Source organism: Elephas maximus, chromosome 2 (genome assembly GCF_024166365.1).
Source record: "Elephas maximus indicus isolate mEleMax1 chromosome 2, mEleMax1 primary haplotype, whole genome shotgun sequence".
In the NCBI taxonomy this organism is placed as follows: Eukaryota; Metazoa; Chordata; class Mammalia; order Proboscidea; family Elephantidae; genus Elephas; species Elephas maximus.
The window spans coordinates 85,250,009-85,276,818 of NC_064820.1; the positions used below are offsets into that span (position 1 = coordinate 85,250,009).

The following is a 26,810-nucleotide window of genomic DNA, read 5'->3' on the forward strand; positions in this document are numbered from 1 at the left end:
ATTCCTGTATATTCCATCTGGCAAGGTCCATGTGTATAAAAAAAAAAAGTCACCATTTATGTTGGTGAAAAAAGGTACATGCAATGAAGAAGTCATTGGTCTTGCAAAATTTTATTCCATGATTTCCGGCATTGTATCTATTGCCAAGGCCATATTTTCCAATTACCAATCCTTCTTTTTTGTTTCCAACTTTCTCATTCCAATCCCCAGTAATTATCAATGCAGTCTGAGTGCATGTTTGATCAATTTCAGACCTCTTGGTTGGTAAATTTGGTAAATTTCCTCAATTAAATTTCTTCAATTTCCTCATCTTTGGTCTTAGTGGTAGGTGCATAAACTTGACTAACAGTTGCATTAACTGGTCCTCCTTTAGGTATATGGATGCTATCCCATCGCTGACAATGTTGTACTTCAGGACAGATCCTGAAATGTTCTTTTTGACGATGAATGCAACACTACTTCTCTTTAAGCTGTCATTCCTGGCACGGCAGACCATATGACTGCCCAAGTCAAAATGGCCAATACCAGTCCACTTCAGCTCACTAATGCCTAGGATATCAATGTTTACGGGTTCCATTTCATTTGTGAGGACTTCCAATTTTCCTAGGTTCATACTTCATATATTCCATGTTCTGATTATTAATGATTATTAATGGATGTTTGCAACTGTTTCTTCTCATCTTGAGTCATGCCACATCACCAAATGAAAGTCCCAAAAGTTTGACTCTAACCACATCATTAAGGTCAACTCTACTCTGAGGAGGCAGCTCTTTCCCAGTTAACTTTTGAGTGCCTTCCAACCTGAAGGGCTCATCTTCTGACACTATTATCAGACAACGTTCCACTGCTATTCCTAAGGTTTTCACTGGCTAATTCTTCTCAGAAGTAGACCACCAGGTCCTTCTTCCTAGTCTCTCATAATGTGGAAGCAACCTGTTCACCATGGGTGACCCTGCTGGTACCTGAATACTGTCGGCATAGCTTCCAGCATCATAGTAACATGCAAGCCCCCACAGTATGACAAACTAACAGACGTGGGGATTGAAAACATTATGCTTAGTGAAATAAATCAATCACAAAAGGACAAATATTCTATGATCTCACATAAGATAATAAGAATAGCCAAAGGTATAGAGACAAAAGTTTTTTAGTGGTTACCAGGGGCAGGAGGGAAGGGAAAAGAGGGAGTCACTGTTCAGGAACCCGTGAGTTTCTATTTATGGTGATGAAAAATTTGGTAATGATTACTGATGATGATTGCACAACGTAATTAATGTAATTGGTATCACTAAATTATACATCTGAAAAAATGCTGAACTGGCAAATGTTGTGCTATGTATTTTTATAACGATCAATAAAAAGAATACCTATGGAGCACACTTCTACTGTAACACATGGGGTCTCCATGAGGTGGAATCAATAGCCATGACGTATAATCAACACGGTGGCAACTGGTGGTTATCTAGCATATAAAAAGAACTTTTGGGAGGGGGCCAGGTACTACCACATTAAGTGAGCCATTGAATATATGATGCCTTCTCCCTTTCAGAAGCACTTACGAACATGAGGGGAAGCTGAGCATCTTAGGGCTCAGCAAATGACCTATTCGCTTCACTTAAGTATTCACTACAGCACTGGGTGGTTTTTACAAGGTAACTTTCAGAAAGGTGAATCCTTCTCTGGTACATTCATACTAGACCTCAGTTCCCCAAAAAACATAGCATTTACCCTACCTGTCTTTCAAAGATCTAGCCACTACACAAAATAAATTAGATCTGAACTCACACCTCAGGGAATATATCATCTCCAAAACATGAAAAAAGTATTAAGCTTGAGGAGATGGACGCCAGAAAAAACTCCATGTAGTTTAGCCTACTATGGAAGTGATGCTAGCTATGCCCTCAGGGCAACTTAAATCTCAGGCAAAGAACTATAGTGAAATAACAGAAAAGCTATACAAAGGCCTGCAGGTCTACTTGATCAGGAGCACAGATGCTACAAACTTAGAACAACAGGGTAGCCTTTGAGAGTGGTTCTTACAGATATAAAGAGGAAGAAGATGAGAGCCATGTGTCTATAATATTAAATTACTACTTGGGAGATGAGAAAATGAGCATTGGGCAAATTTGCTACAAAAGACCTCTTTAAGGTGTTAAAAAGCAAAGAAGTCACTTTAAGAACTAAGATGCGCCTGACCCAAGCAATGGTGTTGGCGAACAATACTGAATATACCACAGACTGCCAGACAAACAAACAAGTCTGTCTTAAGGAAGTACAGCCAGAGTGCTCCTTGAAAGCGAGGATGGCAAGGCTTCATCTCACATACTTAGGACATGTTAGCAGGAGGGAACAGTCCCTAAGAAGCACATCATGCTTGGTAAAGTAGACGGAGGGTCAGCAAAAAAGAGGAAGATCCTCAAAGAGACGGACTGACACAGTGGCTGCAACGATGGGCTGAAGCATAACAACAACTCTGAGGATGGCACAGGACTGAGCAGTGTTTCGTTCCGTCGTACACAGGATCGCCATCAGTCAGAACCAACTCAACCGCACCTAACAACAACAATTTTTCATATATTTCACCATATCAAATTCCTAGAGCATTAAGTGAAACTAAGCTGCAAAGAAAGTTTTGGGCAGCCCAGTCTGAGTGTTAGTTCATGAAACTAACAGAACTGGATCTGCAAGTTTTGGTTACTATCCCTCACCTGAAAATGAATTTGGGAGTAAAGAGCCTCTCCTAGTGTACCTCTCCTCTGATATTCTACTTTATCTTCAGGCTTCCCAGGAAAGTGTGCTTTTCTCTGTGGAGTAATCCCAGGGTCAAGGACAGCGATGTCAGTCTGTTGCACACCAGTGGGCAGCTGTGGGAGCTAGGAGAATCAGTTTCCATCCTCCCCAGGCAGGCTCATTTTTCAGTAAGCTATTATCTTTGAGGCCCTCTTTGGAATCTGGGGTTATTTTTAAAACAATAACAACGAGTACTTGCTTCTCTTTCACCTGCTTTTCTGAACATTTTTTAGAGAAAAGCTTACATTGTGTCATTATTAAAAGCCAAAAGAGGAACTAAAATTTCACAGAGTCTGGCTTGATTTGACCCAGATACCTCTCAAATCAGGAAGTAAGCATCCCAAAACAGTAGCAATGCAAATACAGAAATTAACACTACAGTTCAGTTATTCCACCAAAGAACCCCCACATATGATGAAACAGCCAGCAAACAACTCTAATCAAACTGTTTAACAAAAAACTGAAAGCTTGTTTGGTCCTCCAAACAAACAAGACCACAGGAAGGGGACTGACTAATTATAAAGATAATAAGGGCTCTTCCATAGAATGGGGACAGGAATCAGCTTAATCTCCCTTGAGAGAATTAGATAAATGGAAGCAGAATGTGCAAACAAGAACCATACCAGTTACTGATCTTAAAGGGGAATAGGACTTTATTCCAGTGAAAATAAAGCAATAGCAATGGGGATTAGGGGAGATAGAACGCATCTGACCTGTCTGCCAATTTGATGTGGCCGGTGAATAAAAGCAGAGGAACCTAGGACTAAGAATCCTGGTTTCTACTTTAGCAGCTGTTTGGATGGTGGGCGGGCAGGCAATTGTGGATAGAAATCTCTCAGGTGAAGGGCAGTTTCAGGGGAGATGAGGTAGTAATTCACTTAATAACAGGTTGTGTGAGAGGCGCCCCTATCAAGGGGACTGTGTGGGCAGATGGGTAAGCAAGGGTGTGGTGCTCCGAAAAGACAGCTGTGCTGGAGATAAGGATTTGGTAGTCAGCAGCTTAAAAGTGGCAAAGGTGGCAATCAATGAAAGTAGATAAACTCACCCCAGAGAAATGTGCAGAGGGAGGGGGAGACAGGAGCGCAGAGCCTGGAGCACTGGGGAATACATTCAGGGTTTAGGAGGAAGAAAAAAAGACAAGAAGGAAATTGAAGAGGTTTTTTTTCATAGTACAGGAGAGAAGTTGAAAGGGGGACTTGCAAGAAGCTCAGAGTGGTCACATCTGGCCAAAAGGACAAATGTGATGAGTACCAAGAAGTAACACTGGATTTAGCAACAAGGAGTCATTTGGAACCCTGATCAGAATCCTCTAGAGCATAGAAGGGGCAGAACAGGGCTGCAAACGACTGAAGAGACAGGGGCTTGGGGGAGCAGTCAGGAAGTAAATTCAGTGCTTTCAAGAAATCTAATTGCCAAGGAAAGGAGGGAGAGTGGGCCCCAGGGTCCAAGGATTGTGTTAAGTTTTATTTATTTGCAATTATACAATACATAATTATATTCTCTTGGCAAAAGAAAAAATACTTTACAATAAAGATATAGGTAGTGTACAACAGAGTCCCCTTTCCTGTCATTGATGTTGTTGTTAGTTACTGTCCAGTCAATTCTGACTCATGATGATCCCCATGTGTTGGAGTAGAACTGTGCTCAGTAGGGTTTTCAATGGCTAATCTTTCAGAAGTAGATCACCAGGCCTTTCTTCCGAGGTACCTCTGGGTAGACCTGAACCTCTAACCCTTTGGTTAGTAGCCAGGCACATTAATAGTCTGCACCACCCATGGACTCTTACCATCATTACCCCAACTCTAATTTGATTGTTTTCCAGAGGTAACTACTGCCCCAGTTTTGTGTGTCCTTCTAGATCTTTTTCTATGCCACTATTCTGTACTTGTTAGGTCTTGAGGATCATTCCATGTTCAAAACACCAAACTATTTGCATCCTTTTTAACTACTCTTTAGAATTCTACATCTAGACCAATTTAGTTTGTTACCTTACTGGTAGGTATTTGAATTGTTTCTGATTTTTCACTATTACAAATAATGTAGAATGGATATTCCTTTGCATACTTCCCTATATACATGTAAAGTGTTAAGGAGGATAGGATAAAAAGGTGGGGAGGGATACTCGATTGTAAAGCTGGTACATTTTTATAGATCCTGCCAAATTCTGCATAGGGAGAATTTTTAAAAATTTGGGGTAAAAGGTAATAATAGGGAGAATAGATAATAGGAGGTACCAATGAAACAATTACACCCACCCCTACTGCCATCCCAGGATCAACAGCTCAGTTCTCATTTCGAAGGGCCTTTGACAGTAAAAACTGCCTCCTCCAATGGGGGGCAGGGCAGGAGGGAAAGTTCTGAGTTGAAGAGACAAGTCTGCTCCTAACCACACAACTTAAAACTATAGCCATGGAGATCTGAACTTTGTTTGCCTGGAAAATATGGTTATTGCCCCCCACTGAACATAGGGTCTGCTGCTCTGAGATGGACAAGGTAGACTGAAAGAGTTCTCTCTGAACACGGAGATGCAGGAATAAGTATCTAAACAGACAGATCTTTCTTTTCTGACCACTCATCAGAGGGAGGAAGTACTTAGAGTCTAAAAAACACTTGTTGCCATCGACTCACAGCGACCCTATCGTTCCACCAGGGCTCCACCAGAGTCTTGGAGTCTAAGTGAGCCCCAAATCAGTTTCCTCTCCTCTTGAGTATCTGGACCTCAGATGCAGCAGTGAGGCATTATGTACAAATTCAACTATGCACGCTACTGCCTTCCATAAGTGATTTTTAAATGCTCAGTGAAATTATAGAGTTTGCATGTGTATTCTTTTTTACATACTATACATTACATTGGAGACCTGGTGGCACTGTGGTTAAGAGCTTGGCTGCTAACCAAAAGGTTGGCATTTCAAATCCAGCAGCCGCTCCCTGGAAACACTATGCAGCAGTTCTGTTCTGTCCTATAGCTTGCTATGAGTGGGAATCAACTTGATGGCAATGAGTTTGGTTTAGTTTATATGTTACACTATACAAGGTTTGATCACTCAGTTACTCATTCATTCGGAATCTACTATGCACAGGTATTGTCCTAGGCTATGGAAATACAGGAGCCCTGTGGCGCAGTGGTTAAGAGCTTGGCTGCTAACCAAAAGGTCAGCAGTTAGAATCCACCAGCCGCTCCTCGAGAGCCCTACAGGAACGTTGTACTCTGTCTTATAGGGCTGCTATGAGTTGGAAACGACACAACAGCAATCGGTTTGGTGTTTCGTTTTGTTGTCATGGGAATACAAGTAGGTGAATAAAGCATACATGCTATCACTGAAGCTCCCTTTCTAGTGAAATGTTGATACCAAAATCATGTGTGCTATACTTTATGAATTATTTCAAGTATTTTCATAATTAATTTTGACAACTCATGATTTTTGTTTTATGAGGGACTTCAGAGCCTAATACCCCAATCAGATAGAACTCCAATGTACCTGTAAGCCCAGGTTTCTGAGAGCCCCTGGTCACCCTGTTCCCCAATCCTACTATTGGTAAAAGGCAGTGGCAGACATTCAGGCTCTGGTCTCAGCACCTCTCTCATTTTACATTAAACCTGGAATTGAGAATCCCCAACACTTGGGGAACATGCTTGGTTTGGCTATATAAAATAAATACTCATTATATTAACTCATAATTGATTTATTATTTATTTCAAAATGCCACACTGAACAATAATGGACATATGAACTGTTAAAAATGTCACATTAGATTTATTGCTATATTATTCATGCCTAGTCTACCATGTATGTGGTTCACACAGCCCAGTTACATGAAATTTCAGTGAGAACTCTGGTACCCTCAGCACAAAGTCTAGGCCACGGAAGTTTCCTCTTTAGAGAGAATTATTATTGCATGTAACATGCATAAAGACACTGAAGGTCTAAATCTAGCAGGCCAAATTCAGCCACCCTCCTGTAAATAAAGTTTTATTGGAGCACAGCCACTTTCATTTTTTGACAAACTGTCTACGGTTTCTTTTACACTACAATGGCAGAGTTGAGTAGTTGCCAGAGAGATCAAATGGCCCCCATTTACTAGCTGGGCCTTTACAAGAACAATTTGCCTATCCCTGGTCTAACAGGAAGAATAGCTGAGGAGCTGTGCTGAGCTGTTAACTGCTAAGTACAAGTTAGCATTTCAAAGACAGATGGCAACTGGTGATAACTTACTCCATCGATCAAAAGCCAAAGGAGTAGCAGAGAGTTGTAATTATTAGCTGCCAAGAACAGAACAAAACGCTGCTGGGTCCTGCACCAAGCCCATGACTGAACCTTTGTCATCCAGAGGGTTTTTATTGGCTGATTTTCAGAAGCAGATCTCCTGGCCTTTGTTCCTAATCCTTCTCAGTGGAAACTCCACAGAAATCTGTTCAGCATCATAGCAACATGCAAGCTTCCACTGACACGTGGTAGCTGCCCATGAGGTGCACTGGCCAGGAACCGAACCCCAGTCTCCCTCATGGAAGGCGAGAATCCTACAACTGAACCATCACTGCCCCACAGCAGAGACATTTTATTTGGCTTGTCTTCTGGGTTCCCTAACTCTGTGCTCTAGCCTTCTCGCCTCTGTGCTCATTCCCTTCTCCAGGGTATTTGGGAGTGGGGGTCGGGGTGTGGGGGACAAGCCTGTTGCCATTGAGTCAATTTCAACTCATAGCGACCCTACAGGAGATGGTAGAACTGCCCCATAGGGTTTCCAAGGCTGGAAATCTTTACAGAAGCAGACTGTCACATCTTTCTCCCACAGAGAGGCTGTGGGTCCGAACCACTAAACTTTCGGTTAGCAGCTAAGCATTTAAACACTGTGCCACCAGGACTCCTTCCCAGAGTGCTTACTGCTGTCCTCAAATGGAACTTGTACTTTAAGTGAATCAATTTGTATATCTTCCGTAGGCCATTTTTAGAGTAGCAAATTAAGTATTTGAATTTATCTGCCCACAAAAAATATTTTTTTAGAAGGAGCAGTGGTGGGGTTTAGGGGAGGATATAGCTGGGCGCTTCTAACACTCTTCTCTGTGGGTCAGAAACCCTGAACAGTTCTAATAGAAAAAGAAGTTCCACATCTGTTACACAAACACAGCCTTGTGGAACCAAAAATAAAACCATACTGATGAAAGCCAGCTTGTCGAAAGATCATTTTAGACTTATTTTAAGACTCTAGAACAGTCACACTGAAATCTAAAAACCACACCCCCAAAATACTCAATCCCTTGTGATTATGCTAGACCCTGCTGAAGAGGACAACATGCTCCATCCCTTTTATAAGCCTCCTATCTCACCTCAGCTCTCAGCCTCCAGAGATAAGGAGAAGTTATTCCTGAGTTCTAAAGGTGACCCCAAAGGTCAACAGAGGTAACAGGTAAGCTGACCCACTGTCTCCAACTAGCTAATAGAATCCACATGCTTTTAGCTTCCTAATGTTAGGAATTCCTTCTCTACACACTTAACCACCCCAGTGAGGTCCCACTCCCAGAGGACAAGGGCTGTAGGTTAGTCATACCTGTATTCTCAGCACCTTGCACAGTGCCTGGTACCCACACTTGACTGACTGAATAAATAATGCGGTTTAAAAAGAATGAACTCAGACTACAGTTTAATCAACGAACACGATCACCCTTATTAAATCCTGTGAAGAGTATCAAGATTCAACTATTCCCAACATTTATGCATTATTTCCTGCTCCCAGCATTCTGAGGCTACTTTTATCTTAGTTCATTTTGTGTTGTCCCATTTGTCTGTTCCCTTTGTCTCTGTTTTTATGGGGACTGACACACTGTCCATTTCCAACTGTAAGCTCTTGTCTGTTCTATTTATCTGCAGAGTGCTCTCAGGATCCGTCTGTGGACAGTTGCTTAACAGACGCTTTTGATGGTTAAACAGAAAAGCATTAGGAAAACTTCTACTCTCACATCTTATCGTCCCTCTCCCACAGAAATAGAGATCCCGTCAACATCTGATGCTCCCCAAAAGCTTCTGGGTAAGGGATTCTCACAGACCAAGTACAATAACCATTGTTTCTTATTTTCTGTCTCCCGGTAAGCTCATTATTACTGGACAAGGATCAAACCTCTTTGTCCTTGGTTTGGACTCAAAAAAAAAAAAAAAAAGACTCTCAGCAGGGTATCCATTAGTTCAAATCGCTGCCTCCAGTACAAAACTATTTCCCACTGCCATTTTCTCAGCATTCATTTTTGTGTGGGAGGGTGAGACCTGAGCAGAGAGAAGTGAGGGATGGGAGGTTATGGGACCTGTTGCTTTCTCACATATGGTGTTATGTCTGCATAGGATTGAGACCAAAGGTAAAGCTGTTTAGAAATGTGTGCCCCCAGAGTGCAGGCGAAGAGACCTAGGAGATTTAAGAGGCAGAACTCACACCCAGCACCCCACAGGAAAACTCTGACATGGCCGTAGTGATAATTTCCCCTCACTGTTCCACAAAGGGTTTGAGGTTTAACAATCCAAACCCAATCTTAACCTCAAAATCTTACTCCTCAATACACTTGACACATATAAAACACAAGAGCACAATGAACTCAGTTACCGTTCAGAAAGGGAACTTTTGAAAAGCATTTTATCGCAACTGCATAACAGGAATAGTCCAGAATCAAAGGCCTAGGCCACTAATATTTGGCTGTTGTTAATTTAACATTTATTCTAACACTAAAACACAAAAAGGAAGCTGATAACATTAAGTTCTACTTGGGGCTTAAATGTTCCTATTAACACCGCCTGATGCTAGGTCTCAGGTACAAACTTCTTAACAAACTTAAAACAAGAACCGTACTCTGCAGCTTCAGCATGAATACCTGTCATTCTATGCAGGGGCAAACAAACTGTGGTATTTTGGATCAAAGTGTAATATTTTTCATTGATGATGTTTGTCTGCTTTGAAAAGATGGCTACACCAAACACAGTTTGAGAGCAGGTTCAATTTTACATGTAAAGCCACTGAATAAACAAACACTAGGTTTCTGCTGGCCCTTATTTTCTACTTCAGACTAACAGTCCTGCCTTGAGCCCAGCTTCTGGCCTTCACAACAGGAAGGAGGTAGTGGGGAAGATAAGCTAAGAATGCTGCTTAAGGCCCAAGGTTATTCTGTTTCTAGATGGAATGTTCCTCCCTTACCACCTGCACCCAGAAGAAAATGTACGAGCCAGGATATGTTTTCCAAGGCCCTTTTTACTGTTAATTCTTAGTGTACTTTAGCATCTAACAAGCAAATCTACTTGGTCGGACAAGCAGGAAAAGTTCGGGTCAGATGACCAGTAGCTCCGGAGTCTAGTCCCATCTCTACATAGTGTCACAAACTCAGAGAAGCCACTTCCTTCCTAGGGCCACATCCTCTTACCTGTCAGAAGAGGGGCTGGTTAAGGTTACCATAAAGGACTCTTCCATGTAAAAAATTCTAACTTCTTATTCAAATTATACCCTAAAAGAGATCATCACATTTAACACCACACAATATAGTATACACTTATAGTACACTTAGCATAAATGTGGCTGCATTCTTTTTTCCATTTCTTATCTTGTTAACCAGATCCATACTAGGAGCCTAGTTTCACGTATTTTTTTCTGTCCCCTGGAACTAGCAGAGGGAGGGCTTCCCACAAACCCATACTTACTATTTTGCCTTTACATTCCTCTTAAACTTCAGGTTGAAAATAGTAAAGTAGCTCATCTACTAAAGTTCAGAGGCTCAAACATAATGAGCCTAAACCTCTGTTGGCCCTGGGAACCTCCTCAGTGCTGTCAAAGGTCACTGTGAACTGATTAAAAGATGAACTGATGCATAGACTTTTGAAACTTAAGTTGCTTCTAAGGCAAACAGTGTCTGTATGCATCGACAGTGACTACACTGCAGTGACCCTAGCATTTAATACAAGTAAGAAAGGAACAGCATCCTTAGTTCACCTATGAGATTAGTTATCTGGAGAAAGAAGTCTGAGGGAAATGAACGCGTGAAGCCAGAGGTATTCGGGAACAACCTTAGTCCAAATAAGAGGACTGGAATATGACATCAGGAAGCCTGGTAGTGCTGAAATGTGACTTACTGGAATGCAGAGTGGAAACCCAATGCTTTTATGATCTATTTGGGGAAAGTATGCAGCCGGTATCAGATCTACAGAATGGAAGGTGGGGGGAAAAGTATGTTAGTGCCCCCTGCACTGTCCTGAGAAAATGGTGTCCAAACTAACAGATACACACATAGAAATAATCAAAGTCAGAGTGCCCAAGGAAAAGCAAAAGATTCAGAAGGGAGATAGCAGTGTTTAAGGCGCAGGGAATGAGGAGACGACCACTTTACACCCTCTAGGACGGCTATAACCACAGAGACAAAAAGTGTTGGCAAAGATGTGGAGCAACTGGAACCCTCATACATTGCTGGTGGGAACGTAAAATTGTGCAGCCACTTTGAAAAACAGTCTGGCAGTTCCTCAAAAGATTAAGCACAGAGTTAACCATACCAGTTACCATTAAGTTGATTCCAACTCACAGCAACTCCACATATGTCAGTGTAGAACTGTGATCCATAGAGGTAAGATTGCCAGGCCTTTTTTTTGAGGAACCTCTTGGTAGACTCAAACCTCCAACCTTTCCCATCAGCAGCCAAGCACGATAACCATTTGTACACCCCAGGGACTCTAGAGTTAACCATATGACCCAGCATACCAAAGAGAACTGAAGGAACATCATATGCCCACACAAAAATCTGTACACAAATGTTCACTGTGGCATTATTCATAATAGCCAAAAAGTGTAAACAGCCCAAATGTCCAACAACAGATGAATGGACAAATACAATGTGGAATATCCATATAATGGGATATTTATTATTCACATAAAAAGGAATGAAGCACTGATATATGTTAGAACATGGATAAACCTTGAAAACAGTATGCTAAGTAAAAGAAGCCAGATACAAAAGGCCACATATTGTATGATTCCATTTACAGGAAACGTCCAGAATAGGCAAATCCATTGAGACAGAAAAGTAGATTAGTGGCTGCCTAGGGCTGGGGACAGGGGAATGAAGAGTGACTGCTAATGGATATGAGTTTTCTTTTAGGGGAGATGAAATTGTTTTAATTAGATTGTGATGTTACTATCACAACCCTATGAATATTCTAAAAAAAACACTGAATTGCACGCTTCACAAGGGTCAATTATATGGTACGTAAATTCTATTCCAATAAAACAGTTAAAGAAAAAAAAAGGAGGTGAGTTTACAGGGCTTGGAGAAGGCAAAGCCAGGTCAGAGGATAGAAGGAAAGATGAGGAGAGGAACGTGGAGGCCTAGAAGCCAAGGGAGTAAAGCAGAGCTGCTAAAGGAGGAGATTCTCAGTGTCAAATGCAGAGAAAAAAGAGTAAGTTAGACAAGGCGCTTTCAATTAGGAAGTCTCTGGTGAGCTTAAGAAAGGCTGTGTGGGGGGCATGTGTGTGGATGTGTGTGGGGGTCCACTCACATGTCCCACAGACTGGTAAAAGCAATGGAGGAAGTAAGAGAAACAGCCTTTATGAATGAGAAGGGGAGGAAAGAGAGCAAACGGCAGCTGGAACAGCAGGTGTCAAGAGGAACTGTTGCTGTTGTTGGAAACCCAAAACCAAACCTGTTGCCATTGAATCGATTCCAACTCATAGTGACCCTATGAGACCCAGGACAGAGCAGAACTACCCCATAGAGTTTCCAAGGAGCACCTGGAGGATTTGAACTGCCAGCCTTTTGGTTAGCAGCCATAGCTCTTAAACACTACAAATGTCAACGTGTTCATGTGCTGGTGAGAAATTATGTGCCAGGCATTGTTCTAAGCACTTTTAATGATAAATCATTGAATTTTCACAAAACTCTAAGAAGTAGGTCTCTATTATGGTATCTTTTTAGACAGAAAATTGAGGGAGATTAAGAAATATAGTTAGATTCAAATTCAGGCAGTCTAGCTCCCAAGTCCAAAGTCTTAACCATGATGTCACACTGTCCGTAAGCTGTAAGGATGAACACAGTCAAGGAAAATGTAGAGCTACAAGAATCTGAGGAAGATCAGCCTTGGTGGCTGTGGTCTCAGTGAGGAGGAATACGACCGAGGAGGGATACTTGAAGGTTGTAAAAGTCTAGAATGGAGGAAGAGAGAAGCAGATGGAGGCTGACAAAAGTTTGAAGCTTGTTGATGAGGACCGAGCTGATCAAGGACATCGTGAACTTGTATTGGGCTATGTGGGTTGAGGAATCCAGGGGATGGACCACAGCACTATGGTCCAGGGTTGGCGTTTTACTAAGCAGGCACAAAGGATAGGGGTGCAAGGGAATCAAGTGGATGGTGAGAGTAGTTTAGAGGGCTTCTCAGACACCCTGGGGCTGTGCAGACCACTTCAGTACACTAGCAAAATGTTGCTTCCATATTCCCCACATTAATGGTGTGTAAGAGAGCCCTGGTGTCAGTTTTGACATTTACAGTCTTCTCAGAAACTTCTCAGAACTCAAAGAGTTTAAGCTATGGCAAACTCAAATGCCTTCTTCAAGGACAGGAAACTATGGTGTGCGTATGAGTACTATGGATTGAATTGTGTCCCCCCAAAATGTGTTGTAAACCCAAACCTCTATATTTATGGATATATAGGAGCCTGGTGACGCAGTGCTTAAAGTGCTTGGTCGCAAACCGAAAGGTCAGAGGTTCAAACCCATCAGCAGCTCCACAGGAGAGAGATGTGGCAGTCTGCATCAGGAAAGATTTTCAGCCTGGAAAACCCTATGGGGCAGTTCTACTCTGTCCTACAGGGTTGCTATGAGTCGGAATCGATCTGATAGCAAAGACTTTGGCATTTTTTTTTTTTTTAAGTATTTGTTAATTTTTTAAATAATTCCAATTGAGAATAGGGTTCTTTGTTATGTTAATGAGGCCATATCGGTGTAGGGAGTGTCTTAAACCAATCACCTTTGAGATACAAAAAGAGCAGATTAGGCACAGAAGCAACAACTGGAGAAAGACTGATGCCACCTGGAGATCACCAAGGAACTCCCGGAAGAGAAGCTGGAAGAGACGAGGATTTTCCCCCAGAGTGGACAGGGGCAGCCTTCCCCTACAGCCAGAGCCCTGAATTCAGACTTCTAGCTCCTAAACTGTGAAAAAATAAATTTCTGTTCGTTGAAGCCACCCATTGGTGGTATTTCTGTTATAGCAGCACGAAGAAACTAAGACAGTGATACATGGGTGTGAGAAAACATTTGTGATGAGGTCTGTGATGAACTAGAGCATACTAGCCCCTTCTAGAAGTAGCCAAATTTAAATTAAAAATCCGCTAACCAAATGGGGAGCTTGCAGGTCAATTTAAAACACCTAGGTAGTTCATAAAGAAAATGTTCTATATCCTAGTTTGGTGAGTAGCATCTGGGATCTTAAAAGCGGCCATCTAAGACACAACTATTGGTCTCCACTTGTCTGGAGCAAAAGAGAATGAAGGAAATCCTCAAAGAAGAAACTAGTCCACAGGACTAATAGACCACACAACCATGGCCTCTTCTAGCCTGTGACCAGAACTGGCTACCACTACCGACTGTTCTGATAAGCGACACAATAGAAGGTTCCGGATAGAATGGGAGAAAAATATAGAACAAAATTCAAAAACCTAAAAAAGGCCAGGCTTTCTGGACGGATAGAGACTAGAAGAACTCCTGAGACTATCACCCTAAGATACCCTTTGAACTCTGAACTGACATTACTCCTGGAGGTTACCTTTAATCCAAATAGTATATTGGATTTAAAATAAACACCATCACCCAAGAGTAATGCACTCCCTTAAACAATCAACTATATGAGACTGAACAGTCAACATTTACCCAAAAAGCGAAGATGAGAAGACAAAGAAGGGAAGAGAAGCTAGATTAACAGAAACAGAACAAACCAGAATGGAAAAAATAACAATGCTGACACATTGTGAAAACTGTAAACAATGTCATGGAACAATCTTTATAAAAATTATTAAATGGAAACCTAATTTGCTGTGTGAACTTTCATCTAAAACACCATAAAATATTTTTTAAAATAAATAAATAAAACATCTGGGCTAGGGGTCTTCCAGAGCTTGATCTAGACGCCTCTGAAATCTCTGGGTATGGTACAGAGCCTGGGTGATGCAAGCTGTTTGCAACTGATTGCTTAACCCAAAGGTTAGCAGTTTGAAACCACCCAGCAGCTCTGTGGAAGAATGGCCTGGCAATCTGCTTCCATGAAGATTACAGCCAAGAAAACCCTCTGAAGCAGTTCTACTATGTAACACATGGGTTCTCCATGAATCGAGGGACAACTCAACGCAGCTAACAACAATTCTGGGGTGGAGTATACTAACCATGAAACTGGCTCATTTTCAAGGAGAAAATGGAGTTAAGGAGCTGTTTTTAAGACACTAAGGAAGCAGCAGCCATGAGGCTCCCCATGTCCAGTATTCTTTTGAAGCCCATCCTACCCTGAAACATTGTCATTCTATACAGAAAAGAACCAAAAGGCTCTTTTCAACCAGACAAGGATAACAAATCACAGGAGTGCTGTCTCTGCATTATTACCCACTCAAAGAAAAACTGTACGCAAACTCACCAAGAAAAAATAATGTGTAAGGAAAAAAACTTGCTTCCAGGAGAGACGAAGTAAGATTATGAACAAAACATAATGCCTCATGAAATAAAAAAAAGACCACTACTAAATAAAGATCTTGGTAGCCTTGCCTCTCAATAGAAAGAGTAATTCAAAATTTAATTTTAAAATAAGCACATAACAATGACAATAACAACCAGTCTTCCATGATTAGAATCCTTTCAACACTCCACACACAAAACAAATAATTTCACTGTGTGGTTTATGTTGTGTTTTGTTTCTAAAAAAAGTAAAATGCAAAAGATTCGGCCATCTCAATCCCAGGAAACAAGAAGAACCTACCTTTCTCCTCTCTCCAAAATGCCTATGTAGCTTCCCATGGTGCCAAACCTGAATGTGTTACCATCTGCCACTAAATGTAGAACTTACATCTCGATTCAGTAGCACAGGCCAGGAGGATTGAAACCTCTCATGTTTTTGTTTTTCTTTTTCCTTACATTCTACATTCTAAAATGGATTTTAATTCCTTCAGGTATCAAATATCTCAAGACTGTACCTGCTTGAATTACATGGTTAGAGACAAGAATAACCTGTAATAAAATGGCTCCTAGGTTTTGAGATGGAAAAAATGCTCCAAGAGAAGGCAGAAATCATGCCTTATTCAGCCAGCACAGTAGAGCTTTCTCTGAGCCAAGGTTTCATGGGAAAAGGAGTTTCCTTGGTGAAAAACAGCAGGGCAAGGCTTGGCCCCACATCTCTTCACTCTTGCAGTTCACTCTCACTCAAACTCAAACACAGGCCACTATTCTGAAACCAAGGCAAAAACTGAGAATATCTGAAAAGGGAGCTGCCCTTGTGTTCTTAACCCACGTATCAAAGCCCAGTGTGACTCTGGACAGAACCCCCCACACATGGCACATAATGGAGAGAATGTTGGGTGGGAGGAATTACATACTCCCGCTGTGGCCATCACAAGCATACAGTTCTTTCTCCTATTCGAATCACATCCTCAAACATTTCCACAGGCCAACAAAGAGGGGGCGAGGACTCCAGCAGGAGCCCACTGTGTGTTCCCACAAGGGGACTTTTCAACGCCCACCCTCAAGCTCCGGCTGAGGATGAGGTCAGCCTCCATTCTGCAGGCCAGGGAACAAGCTGACTTTGTGACCAGTTGGCCAGCTCCCTGTGGGGCTCTGAAGATGGAAAAGGATTGGTTTGGCCCACACAGACCTCATTCCCCATGCAGGAAGCCCAGCCTAAGTATTTTTAAATAGGTACATTCAGGGGGCAGTCACAGAAACACGCACATGAGCCTCTGTGATGCCTCAGGGCTGCCTCTTCCCTCCGTCTTCTCCATTGACTCTCAGACGCCATGTCACTACTTCTGGGCTCACCTGCCTATACATCTCCCTCTGTTTCCATGATGACAGCCTCCTGCTCAAGAATCTATAATGGTTTCCCACTCACGTCAGAACATGTTCCAACACCTCACCTTAGCACTGAAATTCCTGCAAGATTTGGTTCATTTAATCTACCCAACGTCTCCTCTCTGTTCTTCTACATGTGCTTTATCCTTGCTCTTTTTTCTTCCCTCAACCTATACAGCCTAGTAGCTAAGAACACATTCAGCCTGGGTTCAGATCTCAAGTCAGTGGTAGAACTCTCACCTTCCATGTAGAAGGTTCCTGGCTAATGCACCTCATGTGCAGCCACAAACCATCTGTCAGTGGAGGCTTGTGTGTTGTTATGATGCTGAACAGGTTTCAGCAGAGCTTCCAGACATCTTAAGATGGGCTAGGAAAAAAGGCCTGGTGATCTCCTTCAAAAAATCAGCCAATGAAAACCCTATGGATTACAACATCCTGATCTGCAACCAATCATGGCGATGGTGCAGGACCAGGAAGCACTAGTTCCGTATGTGGTCGCCATGAGTCAGGGCCAACTCGATGGCAGCTAACAACAATTAAGAGGAAGGGAATTGCTGGAAAACACCATAGAGATGGATTAAAGCCTGGTTTAGACTAATGAGGAACAACCTGTTATTTCCTGATCTCCCCTGTCTCCAAATTTCCACAGCATTTCATCCATCCTTTCATAAAAAAAAAAAAAAGGCATTATTAATTTCTACCTTGTCTTACTTGTGTATTTCTTACCCAGCTTCACATACCAGGCCTTCTTTCAGCCTCAGAAGATTTCACGTCTTCTCTTCTGCACTACATGCTCCATTTCTCATGTCTGCATGCGTCATGGCTCCCAATACAGTGCCTTACTGAGTAGCGATCCAATGTTTAAGGCAATTAGAGAAGCTAAATTTCACATATTTTGACAATTAAACCCATTGCCATCCAGTCGATTCTGACTCAGAGCGACCCTATGCAACAGAGCAGAAATTTCCCATAGGGTTTCCAAGGCTACAACTATTTACAGAAGCAGACTGCCACATCTTTCTCCTGTGGAGTGGCTGGTGGGTTCCAATGGCAGATCTTTCAGTTAAAGGGCTCCTGTTTTGACAATAGTTTCTACTATATTCAAGACCATGCAAACACAGTTATAAAAGCATTACCCAACAGAAGCCTTCAAGGGCCTACTTAAAGTAATAGATAAGAATTTATCAAGTGCTTTTAAGAAAATGGTTGTTTTGAAGCACTGGAGTATATGTGGAATAGTAGTAGTTTCAGCCTAAGGCTGAAGAGGACACTTCTCAGGAATTGCTCCTCCTGATGCCATGTTTATTGTGGAGGCAATTCCATTAGAGTAGTGCTCCTGGCCTCTCCCTACCTCCTCACTCATTCTGCCCCCAGACGATGGAGTGCTGAGTGTTAAGTTTGTGAGGAGATACAAGTTTGCACAGCTAGCCCTTCTTCTCCCTCTTTCCCTGAGACAAGAGCTATCCCCAGGGAATGTGTCTTCTGGGTGGGTACGTCTGACTCATTCTGAGGTTCAGTAGTAGAAAGCACACCCCCCTGCAGATATGAACCACACTGTCTCATCTCACATTTAGTTTTTTCTTCAACTGGTTCAGAATCTGGGAGGGTGAATATAGTGTTATTTATTGAGCTCCCTCAAAGACCCCCAACACATTCCCTTATAATCTTGCTGATCAAGAGCCTCTTACAGAGAAAGAGGAAAAACCCAGAAAGAGGTCCTATATGTATCTCCATCAGCCTCACATACCAGGCCTACTTCAGCATACATTGCCCAAGAAACGGCTGGAAATCCATCCCTCACCATTGGAGACACCTGCTCTTTAACTGACCTGTCCAGAAAGGTGAAATCATCCATGGCCCACATCCCACTATCTGTGAGACTGTCTAAGATTTATTAGACTTTCCACATAGGCCAAATCAGATACTTATAGAACACTTGCTATTTGAGATACCAGCAGCCATTCTATGATTGGGAAAAACACAAAGGCCTACAAGAAGAGGCTACATGAACTGGGAACAGCTATAAGCAAAGCTAAAACATAACACAAAATCCTCTAACTTAAACATTCTTTGCCCAAAGCATCAGATTACATCCATTACAGTATATCTAAAGATCAAGCCCTTAAATGGTATACCTGCTTGGCAGTAAGGCATTAGAGGCCTCAGGGGTTCAGTGAGAGCAAGCATACCCAAAACCACATTGAGGTGGGTGAGCACCAACTGACCAGTGGCCATTGAGTTGACTCTGACCGATGGCAGCCCCATGTGTGTCAGAGTAGAACTGTGCTCCACAGGGTTTTCAATGGCTGATTTTTCAGAAGTAGATCACCAGATCTTTCTTCCAAGGTGCCTCTGGGTGGACTCAAACGTTTAACATTTGTTAGCAACCAAGCACGTTAACCTTTTGCAGCACCCAGGGACTTTTTTTTTTTTAAGCAAAAAAAAATTTTATCCGGCATATGTTCAAAGAGGCAAAAGTGGAAAAATGGAAAAGCATGCTGCTAGAACCATGTCTGTCTGAGCCCAAGGATTACGGAATGGACAAAAATGGGAATGGAAAAGCATGCTGCTGGAGCCATGTCTGCCTGAGTCCAAGGAAATATTACAGAATAAGCAAAACTGGGAAAATAGACAAGCATGCTGCCACAGCCATGACTGCCCAAGTCTAAGGAACATTACAGTCTTCAGTATATATTAACATTACAAAAGGGTAAAACCATTGAAAGCTTCACCTTTTCACAGATTGTCTAGAAACTGTGATCATACATTTCATATTATCTTTCTTAATAATCACTGATACAGATTTCATTAAGACAGTCAGAAGGGTCTTCACTGGTCCAACAAATCTTACTAATCACTAAATGCTAACAAAAAAAGCTAAGAGTGGAAAGTATGCGGGTCTTTTGTGCCATGTTTTATAATTTGTTTATGTGAAAAGTTCCCTAAAAGATGTTTTCCAATATTGTCCTAGCTATTGTCTTTACACCTCAAGGCCCAGTTAATACGTTCTTGTGAAGTCCAGCTCCACCTGGGTCACATTCTAGGACAGGGAATAATGGCTCCAATACTATCTCCTAAGTTATTCTCTCCTTTAGATCGGAGACTGGAGATAACACATTGATGATCAATACCTGGACTTAGTTAAGTTCCTAGATGGCAGCCATGGCAGGCTCTTTAAACTCACGGTGCTGGTCTTCCACCAGATACCATCTGGTTCTTCACCAGGATCTTAAGTAAGAGTGATATTCCCATCAATCACATTACCAAAGTGAGCAGACTCAATGTATATATATAAGCATTTTAGCCCAAGGCCTTCTTAAGACAATAGAAAATAAGTTTTATTACGCCTAATGCTATCAGGATGCAGACTAAGAACATTCCTCTTCCTTGCAACAGTGATTTAGCCCATGTATTTATTCCTGATGGTAACCAAACAAATGCACCCAGGGACCCTTCAGGTGGGTGGGCACCATCTTCTAAAGCTAATGTTTCCCACTGCCCAAATCAAACATTAGAAATAGGAAGAGTTGAAGACAGGGCGACTTACGTGCTCTTTCATCTCGTTGGCCATAGTGCTTGACATCATAACGCAGCAGATGATGACGACAAGGATGAAGTAGAGCGCATACATGAAGCGGGTGCTGCGAGACTGTCGGACCTTGGGGCAGCAGCCGAAGCACAGGGAGCACCCGGCAGGCCCGCAGCAGCAGGCCAGCTAGAAAATGAACACAAAACAGCCTCTTAGAGCCACTACTGCACACGATACTCACATGCAGCTTCGACAAGTTGGCCTTCCAAGCTACGAGGTGTCCATTCTTCTGAGGCACCCACAATGGAGCGCACATTAACACAATTTATTGTGTGAACAAAACTTTCACCAGAATTGGTCTGATAATATCTTCAGTGGTAATATGACTTGGGAGATGTCCAGTAATTAAGCAAAAAAGGCATGGCTCATATAAACCACTAACATCATTGCTCTTAAAGAAAAAAAAGATTTCTGGGATCAGTGAAGAGGGAGATAAGAAGGCAAGATGTAGAAAAAGGACAGAGAGGTGGGAAGAATATGTAAAACAAGGTGTTGAGCCCAAAATAGGGTCTTGTCAAAATCCATGAGCCTAAGTGTGAATTGTATAAACATCAAGGGACATTTTAGGGTGGGAAAGGCTACGTTCCATCCACTCACCTTCCTAAGAAATAATGAGTATGTAATGTGAAGTTCGAAATGAGTGGATTCCTCTTACACATATACTGTGTAAATGACCAACCGTTGTTGTTGTCAGCTACCATCAAGTGAGCCCCTGATTCATGATGACCCCATGTGTCACAGAGGAGAAGAGTTCCATAGGGTTTTCTTGGCTGTAATCTTTATTGAACCAGATCACCAGGCCTTTCTTCTGCAGAGCCTCTTGGTAGGTTGCTTGCCAGCAACCTTTCAGTTAGCCACCCAGGCTCCAAATAGCCAATTAGGTTCACATTATATATCTATCTGTTCCATTTTTCCCCTCTATGGAGATGAGGAAACCCTGGCAATGTAGTGGTTAAGTACAACAGCTACTAACCAAAGGGTTGGCAGCTCAAATCCGCCAGGCAGTCCTTGGAAACTCTATGAGGCAGTTCTACTCTGACCTATAGGGGCACTATGAGTCAATCGACTCAATGGCAACGGGTTTGGGTTTTTTGGGGGTATGGAGATAAGTGGAGCCCTGGTGCCTCAGTGGTTAAGTGCGATGGCTGCTAACCAAAAAGGTCAGCAGCTCAAATCTACCAGCTGCTCCTTGGAAACCCTATGGGGCAGTTCTGCTCTGTCCTATAGGGTCACTATGAGTTGGAATCGACGGCAATGGGTTATAGAGATAAGTAAATGTTTGACTGAACTGTACATGTGAAGATTCTTGAAATGCCAAATACTTTTTTAGATAGATATTCGCCACAATAAAAAATTTAAATGTTCATTCTGCTGTGGAAAAGTTCCACCATGGGGTGCGGGGGCACATTCACTGCTTCTAAAATATTTCTTTTCCCACATAGAATAACTATTTTACTTATCTCATTTGAATCTGAAATATTGTCAGACTGGTTATCTACCATTAGGCTTAACAAGTTTAGGCTACTGAGTGGGATGAGGGTACAGAGGAGCACAGAGTTCCTGCTGTAATACTCAAAGAACACACACTTATTCTTTGGGAAACTAAACCTTTAATAAAAGCACAGAACAATAGTTCAGGTTCCAAGTCAGTCTGCCTGGGTTCATTGCCTGGCTCTGCCACTTTGTGACCATAAGCAAAGTTATTTGACCTTTTAACAGTAACTACAGACTCCTCGTTTAGAAAGTGGGGGTGACAACAGTACTTACGCTTCATAAGTGTATGAGAGAGACGGTTCAGTACAGGGTGCCTTCTCCTTCTATTAAACAAAGGTATCTGCACCTTTTTTTTTTTATCTGCACCTTAGTAGTCAATTCCTAAGGACAAAAATCTTCCCAGTGTAAAGGAATGAAAATACAATTTCTTCTCGTGATCCATACATCACTCTTTAATTTCAATCTCCAAAGAGAAGTAATGCCTAAGAATCTGACATACACTTTCAGAAAAACTAGCCACCTTAATATGCACCATTCCTAGTTATCAATTCTTAAGGAATATAATCAAACAGGTCTATCCATATATTAAAAGATTTGCTTCTTGAAGCACTTGTAATAGTGTTCTACGTAACAGGTAATCCTCCTCGGGGGAAGTCACGGGATCATTTAGTCTATAGTATAGTATTTGCTTTCCAACTCAAGAATTAAAATTCACAATTGAAGAATTTGAAATATTAATGGGAAAAGCAAGGTTTGGACACCAAAAAAAATCTAGAACAGCTCTTAAAAGTATTTTATGTTAATAATAAAAATACAGCTTATACAAACACATACACGCCAGGAACATGTCACACATCTTAAGTAACAAAAGATATAATTTAATTTCTTTCTGCTTGCCAACATGTGCTTATTGTAGCCTTCTTAGGATCTCTCTCTCTCTTGGTTTCAATGAGATGCTTGTAAATTCATTTGGTTGTGCTGCAGAGAAAATGCATTTTATGGATACCAGTACCCTTACCCAATGTTCCACGACTTTCTGAGTCTTATCTATTAGTTCAGGAAAACACAGCAACTTGGCTGAGATAGACTCATCTGACTCTTGCAGTCTCTTTTATGCATATCTCAGCAACTTCTCTACTACCAACCACAGGCTCCATTTCTACTTTGCCTCCCTTTTTTCTTCCCACAGTTGGTTCCCTCTTTTCCCTAACAGAAATGAGTTAAAATCTACACCAAACTGTACTGAAATTTCTCCAGCTGAGGAAAGTAACAGGAAAGTCTATTTGTGAATAGGAGGAAATTCTGGTAGGAGGAAGGGTATGAGGGTGTACCACTCAGATCCCCCTCAAGAGAACTTGGCTCATCTGGCTGCTGTATCACCACGGCCATGCTCTTCCTGGTGGCTCCCAGCCAATGACTGCGTAGGGTGAAGGTACGAGGGCTGGACCATTCCTGCCTGCCACAGGACTCCTCTAACAAGCCATTTTTGCACTGGCTGTGGGCATGGTTGAGACTTTTTCTGAGCTGACTTCAAACTGAGGCTCTTCCTACCCAACCCTCCTTCTCGTCACTTTCCTTCCACAAATGATAGTCCTGTATCACCACCTGATGGTTTTCCCCATCTATTCCTACTCTCTCTCCTCTTTATCTGTCACAGGCATCTCCCCCAATAAAGCTCTTATACATCAAATTATACCTTGGTGCCTGAGGCCTCTTGAAGGACCTACATTGACACACTTGGAGTTAGGAGTTGATTTTGATTAAGCAACTAAGCAATTCTACAAAAGATATTACCATAAACTGAAAATAACAACTAAACCCATATGCATTAACACCATACGCTACATAAAACCTAACAATTCCGCCTCTTGATAATGACTTGGAAGGAAGTTCAGGACTTTGCAATACTTCAGAACAAATATCAATTAGAATGCCACACCGTAAACATCATTTACAGTGAGACATGACCATATGAATACAGGTGCGATGCAGGCAGGCTGTAACCAGGATGACGTCATGATGTGCAGCCATTTCTGAAGCTATTTCATCCACTTCATGGAGCTGGCAGTGTTTGAGCCCTTTGTTACTCTGTGCTATTTCATCACTTCAAATTTTAGTTAATACACTTTCTCCATCCTACATTCAATTTTCTAAGCCATCTTCTTCAAAAAGCTCTTCTTGACTCAGGATTCCAGGCCACTGCTTTGTAAAATAAGTGATTATATTTGGGCTGGGCTGAGGTAACATAACAGAAGATCATAACACTACTGCTGGTATGGTGTTTTTATGGGCCACCTTCCTTTATAAAAGGGACCTGGGTGGTGAAGCGGTTAAAGAGATCGACTGCTCACCAAAAGGTCAGCAGTTTGAAACCACCAGCACCTCTGTGGAAGAAAGATGAAGCAGTCTCTTCTGTTGAGATTTACAGCCTTTGTCTTAGTTATCTAGTGCTGCTATAACACAAATACCACAAGTGGATGGCTCTAACAAACAGTTTATTCTCCCACAGTCTAGTGAGCTAGAAGTCGAATTCAGGGTGCCAGTTCTGAAGGATTTCTCTTTTGGCTCTGGGGAAAGGTCCTTGTCATCAATCTTCTCCCAGTCTTAGAGTTTTCCAGTACAGGGGCCAGGTCCAAAGGACATGCTCTGCTCCTGGCTCTTGTTTCTTGATGGTACAAGGTCCCCATGTCTCTGCTTGCTTCTTTTATATCTCAAAAGAGACTGACTCAAGATACAACCTAATCTTATAGACTGAGTCCTGCTTCAATTAACCTAACTGCCTCTAATCCTGCCTCATTAACACCATAAAAAAAAATAACATCACAGAGGTGGGATTTACAAGGCAAAAGAAAATCACAACAGATGACAAAATGATGGATAATCACACAATACTGGGTATCAAGGTCTAGCCAAATTGACATTTTTGGGGGGGGGGGACAGTTCAATCCATAACAGTCTTAGAAACCCTATGGAGTCACTATGAGTCGATATCAACTCGAAGGCAGCGGGTTTGGGTTTTTAGTTTTCCTTTCCAATTCATTCACTCCAATTTTATGGACTCAGGGTTGTGTCCTTTCACCACACCTATTCAATCTGTAAACTGAGCAAATAATCCGAGAAGCTGGACTATACGAAGAACAGGGCATCTTGATTGGAGAAAGAGTCATTAACCTGCATTATGCAGATGACACAAACTTACTTGCTGAAAGTGAAGAGGACTTCAAGCACTTACTAATAAAGGCCAGAGACCACAGCCTTCAGTATGGACTGCACCTCAACATAAACAAAACAAAAATCCTCACAACTAGGCTGATAAGCCATATTGTGATAAACGGAGAAAAGATTGAAGTTGTCAAGGATTTCATTTTACTTGGAACCACAATCAATAGCCAAGGAAACAGCAGTCAAGAAATCAAATGACGCGTTGCACTGGGTAAATTTGCTGCAAAGGACCTCTTTAAAGTGTTGAAAAGCAAGGATATCACCTTGAAGACTAAGGTGCGCCTGACCCAAGCCATGGTATTTTCAACTGAATCATGTGAAAGCTGGACTATGAATAAGGGAGACCAAAGAAGAACTGAGGCCTTTGAATTGTGGTAGTGGTGAAGAATATTGAATATACCGTGGACTGCCAAAGGAAATCTTGAAAGAAGTGCAACCAGAATGCTCCTTAGAAACAAGGATGGTGAGACTGCGTCTTACATACTTCGGACGTGTTGTCAGGAGGTATCAGCCCCTAGAGAAGGACATCATGCTTCGTAAAGTACAGGGTCAGCAGAAAAGTGGAAGACCCTCAACGAGGTGGACTGACACAGTGGCTGCAACAATGAGCTCAAGCATAACAACAATTGTGACGATGGTGCAGGACCGGGCAGTGTTTCGTTCCATTGTGCATAGGGTTGCTGTGAGTCGGAAGCGACTTGACGGCACCTAACGACAACAACCTTTCCACTCAAACCCTCAAATCATACAACCACACGCAATTCTCCCCTTCTCCTGATTTAGCTGGCATTTCTCTGTGTTCCACCTCCTTCTTCCCCCTCTGCCTCCTATTTTTTTTTCCTACTGCCTCCTTCATTAGTTGCTAAACTCTTTAAGACTTACAGTGGGCAAAGTCTTAGATAACCAGTCTTACTATATTTCAAATTCAAATGATGAATATTTACCTTATATGGGAAAAGAAATACCGTAGTTTAAACAAATAACATGCCCACAGAGAATGCACCCGTACATATAACGCACACAGTGCCTAGGAAAATAATAAGCTAGAGGGTTGTGTGATTGGCAAAAAAAAAGTACAACGAATGCGTTATTTGCATAAAAATACAGTATTTTAGAATCAGTCAATATCACCCGTGATGGAACTTCCCCGCAGCATGTTGTTGTTGTTGTTAGGTGCCGTCAAGTCGGTTCCCACTCATAGCGACCCTACGCACAACAGAATGAAACACTGCCCAGTCCTACGCCATCCTTACAATCGTTGTTATGCTTGAGCTCATTGCTGTAGCCGCTGTGTCAATCCACCTCTTTGAGGGTCTTCCTCTTTTCCGCTGACCCTGTACTCTGCCAAGCATGATGTCATTCTGCAGGGACTGATCCCTCCTGACAACATGTCCAAAGTATGTAAGATGCAGTCTCACCATCGTTGCCTCTAAGGAGCATTCTGGCTGCACTTCTTCCAAGACAGATTTGTTCATTCTTTTGGCAGTCCGTGGTATATTCAATATTCTTTGCCAACACCACAATTCAAAGGCGTCAACTCTTCTTCGGTCTTCCTTATTCACTGTCCAGCTTTCACATGCATATGATTCAATTGAAAATACCACGGACTGGGTCAGGCGCACCTTAGTCTCCGGGGTGACATCTTTGCTCTTCAACACTTTA

The 26,810-nt window shown here is 42.1% G+C and overlaps 1 protein-coding gene across 1 annotated transcript in view; it reads right to left on the bottom strand.

The window, feature by feature from the left end:
- The window catches only part of SERINC5 (serine incorporator 5), a 116,742-nt gene that overhangs the window by 49,400 nt on the left and 40,532 nt on the right, over positions 1–26,810 (bottom strand). The window contains exon 2 of the mRNA XM_049866760.1: positions 20,391–20,558. Coding sequence (XP_049722717.1) covers positions 20,391–20,558 — 168 coding nt within the window. The remainder of the gene's footprint in view (positions 1–20,390; positions 20,559–26,810) is intronic.